The sequence below is a fragment of the Triticum dicoccoides genome, chromosome 5B (assembly GCF_002162155.2).
Source record: "Triticum dicoccoides isolate Atlit2015 ecotype Zavitan chromosome 5B, WEW_v2.0, whole genome shotgun sequence".
Taxonomy (NCBI): Eukaryota; Viridiplantae; Streptophyta; class Magnoliopsida; order Poales; family Poaceae; genus Triticum; species Triticum dicoccoides.
The window spans coordinates 426,949,320-426,953,640 of NC_041389.1; the positions used below are offsets into that span (position 1 = coordinate 426,949,320).

At 50.7% G+C, this 4,321-nt stretch overlaps 1 protein-coding gene across 1 annotated transcript; it reads left to right on the top strand.

The window, feature by feature from the left end:
• Positions 1–2,424: 2,424 nt before the first annotated feature.
• LOC119309907 (1-aminocyclopropane-1-carboxylate oxidase 1-like) lies at positions 2,425–3,925 on the top strand. The gene is made up of 2 exons (XM_037585811.1): positions 2,425–2,661; positions 2,784–3,925. Exons 1-2 carry the CDS (start codon positions 2,548–2,550, stop codon positions 3,621–3,623), a joined length of 954 nt encoding a protein of 317 aa, XP_037441708.1. The 5' UTR covers positions 2,425–2,547; the 3' UTR covers positions 3,624–3,925.
• The last annotated feature ends 396 nt before the right edge of the window (positions 3,926–4,321 follow it).

A 4,321-nucleotide genomic window follows, 5' to 3' on the forward strand; every position in this document is an offset into this window, starting at 1 on the left:
CTTGACCAGAACCAACAATTACCGTGTCATGACCACCAATTGTCATAACACTTCCCTTACTCTTTATGAGACTTCGGAAGTATTTAACTTCCCATAGAATTGTGTTAGAGGCACCACTGTCCACTAAACAAATTTCCTCCTCCATTGGATTGTTTCTCGAAGTTTTCTATAGAGTAAAAGAATAAAATTCATTATTTATTCAATCTCATATAGAAATAACACATACATTACATACTATGTATATCTGCTACATATTATGATACATTATGTTTAAGGACATAATTATTACAATACCATATGTCCAAGGACATACTCCCTCCGTCCTTTGAAAAGTGTACTTCCAACTTTGTTGGAAAGTCAAACTTTTTTATGTTTGACCGTATTTGTACAATAATGCACCAACATTTATGACATCAAATTAGTAGCATTAGATTCATGATAAGATATATTTTCATCCTATACCTATTTGGTTTCACAAACACTGATATATTTTTGCACAAACTCGGTCAACCTTTGAGATAGTTTGACCCTCCAACAAAGTTGGAAGTACATTCTTTAAAGGACAAAGGGAGTAATTATTTTACAACACACAATATAACTAAGGACATATCATAATACTTATGACATTATTGGAAGATCAAAGCATATCTCCATATATGTCATTAGTAGAAGTGAAATCCACCATGTCTTCAACAGTAAGTGGTGGTCCTTCCTTTTGCTGAGCCTGATCTTGGTTCTCCATGTTGTCATGAACTTCGTTCTGATGAACGCCTTGAGAACTTTCAATCATTGGACCAGTGAAGTGAGCTTCATACTGGTTCCCTTGAGCCTTCTTGCTCTTGCCAATTGATTGCTGATACAGTGTCACCAAATGCTTAGAAGTTGTACACTTGCTTGCATGATGAGCAGTACAACCACATCTGTAGCAAGCTTGAGAGCTGCTACCCTTATCATTTTTCTTAAAATGATTCTTGCCCTTTTGTACTCCATTGCTATTCTGATTCTCATTGCGTCTCCATCTCCACTTTCCTTTAAACTTCCTATGGTTCCTTTTGGGACCACGGGACTTTTGAGTATTCTGATAATTGAAATGTGCTTCAGGCAGCGGCAGTGTTCCCGTTGGACGGGAAATATTATTCTTATCGAGAATTTCACTGTGCTTTTCTGCGTGAAGAAGTGCATATATCAGCTCAGAATGTTTCTTGTATTTCTGCTGACGATGTTGTTCAGCAAGAATCCTCATATTAGGATGGAATCGAGAGTGTCTTTTCAATGAGATCCGTATCGGAAACTGCACTGTTGCAGAATCTCAAATTTGAGTTGATTTGATGCACGGCAGAATTGTATGCTGCAACGGACTTAAAATCCTGGAAACGGATAAGTGCCCATTCTCTTTGCGCTTCAGGCAACATCACCGATCTTTGTTGATCATAACGCTCCTTTAAGGAGTTCCACAATGATAGAGGACTTTCCTCCATCATGTACTCTTCTTTTAGAGCAGGATCAAGGTGGTGTCGAATGAAGTGCAAAGAAGCATACTTTGTCGTATCTGCGATAGCAGGAGCTCCTTGAGTAGGTGTGGTTATAGTGTTGATCAGATTCCTGGCCGCCAAGTTGATCTTGACATCCATGGCCCAGGTCAAATAGTTTCTGCTATCAATGGCAAGCTCAACAAATTCCTTCTTGGATATGTCAGCCATATCATTTTCCTTTCTTCCCTTCTGGCTCTCTTTTCCGGCAACTGTCGCCAGCGTGATTTGCCTATGCGTGCTCTGGGCAGAGACAAGTGCTGATAACGTGTGAAATAATGATTTGATTGAAGTGTCTTATTTCATTGATGATCACACATTTATACAAGGGGAACCGGCGCTTATGAGAAGATGCGCCTGTTCGAGGGGATGCGAGGAGCAAATGCGACGGTTGCCTGGAAAGGCTCCCGCACAAAAGAGGCGGCGGTTGCTTCGAGAGGATCCCGTGCATGCTGTTATTTACAACAAGGATTATCTCTAATAATTAAATCCTAACAAAACCATCGCTAGTTCGAAGAGCGGGAGTAACACTGGGTGCCACATACCCTAAAAAAATAACTGGGTGCCACAGCGGAGGGGAGCGGGGCGGCGGCGAGTGGGAGCCGGGGTGACCAATGGGCTATACGGCGGGGGCCAAATGATTGTCCAAATAATTCCGTGCTGGACGACAGATCCACGATCCAGCACGCGGATATCCCACATGGCCTGGTCTCCGCCCGGTCAACCACCCGAGTTAATAATTCCAACACTGATACGCTCAGGTTACAGTTACGGTTAGCCGCAAAAAAAGAGAGGTTACATACAGTTACGGCGCGCATCAATACGTACACTTGAGCACCTTTTGATGGCGCGACCGCCCGGCCGGCGAGCCTATAAATTCGCACCCGCCCTGCTGCATTTTCACTCACACTGACTACTCAAACACGCAGCAAGCGCTTGCAGAGAAGCCATAAAGCAACCTGAGATCAGTTCCAGGCTTCCAGCACCAGGCGCCGCAGCACAAGTTCGAGAGCTAGAAATGGCGCCGGCTTCGTCCTTCCCGATCATCGACATGGGGCTGCTGGCCGGGGAGGAGAGGCCCGTGGCGATGGACCTGCTGCATGACGCATGCGTGAACTGGGGATTCTTCCAGGTGAATATGCAACTCCATAACTCAATCAACAACTTGCATGACCAAGCTGCATGAATAGTTTCATGCCGTTCTTTTCAAGTTGTACGCTGATTTTGCTTTGCTCTTGTGGTGCGCGCGTGCAGGTTCTGGACCACGGCATCTCAACGGAGCTGATGGACGAGGTGGAGAAGATGACCAAGGAGCACTACAAGAGGGTGCGCGAGCAGAGGTTCCTCGAGTTCGCCAGCAAGACGCTGGAGGGCGGCGGCAGGGCGGCGGAGAACCTGGACTGGGAGAGCACCTTCTTCGTGCGCCACCTCCCGGAGGCCAACATCGCCGAGATACCCGACCTCGACGACGACTACAGGCGGGTGATGAAGCAGTTCGCGGCGGAGCTGGAGAGGCTGGCGGAGCGGCTGCTGGACCTGCTCTGCGAGAACCTCGGCCTGGAGAAGGGGTATCTCACGCGGGCGTTCCGGGGCTCCAAGGGCGTCCCCACCTTCGGCACCAAGGTCAGCAGCTACCCGCCGTGCCCGCGCCCGGACCTCGTCAAGGGCCTCCGCGCGCACACCGACGCCGGCGGCATCATCCTGCTCTTCCAGGACGACTGCGTCGGCGGGCTCCAGCTCCTCAAGGACGGCGAGTGGGTGGACGTGCCGCCCACGCGCCACTCCATCGTCGTCAACCTGGGCGACCAGCTGGAGGTGATCACCAACGGCAGGTACAAGAGCGTGCTCCACCGCGTGGTCGCGCAGGCCGACGGCAACCGGATGTCCATCGCCTCCTTCTACAACCCGGCCAGCGACGCGGTCATCTTCCCGGCGCCGGCGCTGGCGGAGGCGGCCGGCGGTGCGTACCCCAGGTTCGTGTTCGAGGACTACATGAAGCTGTACGTGCGCCACAAGTTCGATGACAAGGAGCCCAGGTTCGAGGCCTTCAAGTCCATGGAGAGCCAGAGCACCAAATTCATCGCCACCGCTTGACAACAACAACCACGGTACTCCGTTGCTCTGCTCTCCGTACGTGGCCTCGGTTATGGTCGAGGACGATAGCACATAGGATGCTTGAGAGTTCGTACGTCTAGTACTGTTTGGTGCCGAATAAACGAGCCTGCTGGCTGTGTGCTACGCCTAGCTAGGATATGTAGTAGGAGTGTTTGTCATTTTCGCTGTGTTGTGCTGCTTCCGACCAGCATGAGAGCTGTACTGTTCTGTGCCTGTTCTTATTCCCAGGGGCATCGTATCGATTGTCTCTTTTAATATTTACGTGCTGCCTCCTTGTGTGAGAGTACACAGCTCTTCATACTTGACAGGGTGTTAGGGCATCTCCAGCCGTTCGGCCCCCGGGGCGCCTAAATAGAGCGGCCTTGGGGCGTGACGGCGCTAGTTCGGCCCCTGGGGGCGACCTAGCTCCCAGTCACGCCCCCACGCGTCGGCCCCAGGATGCGGGAAATTTAAACTTGGTCGTTCCTGCTCTCAAAAGACGCCGCAAATCCGGCGATCGGACGTAGTCTGGCGTTACAAAAAACAGAGCGCCGCCGCCGCAAGTTCGCGTGTGCAACGATTCACTCGGCGGGGTCGGCTCCAGGCGTTGGCGGAGTCGGCGTGCGCGGGCTCGTCGGCGTCGGAGCTGCTTCGGTGCTGGGCTGCGTCGGCGCGGCTTCGGCACTGCTGGGCGGCGA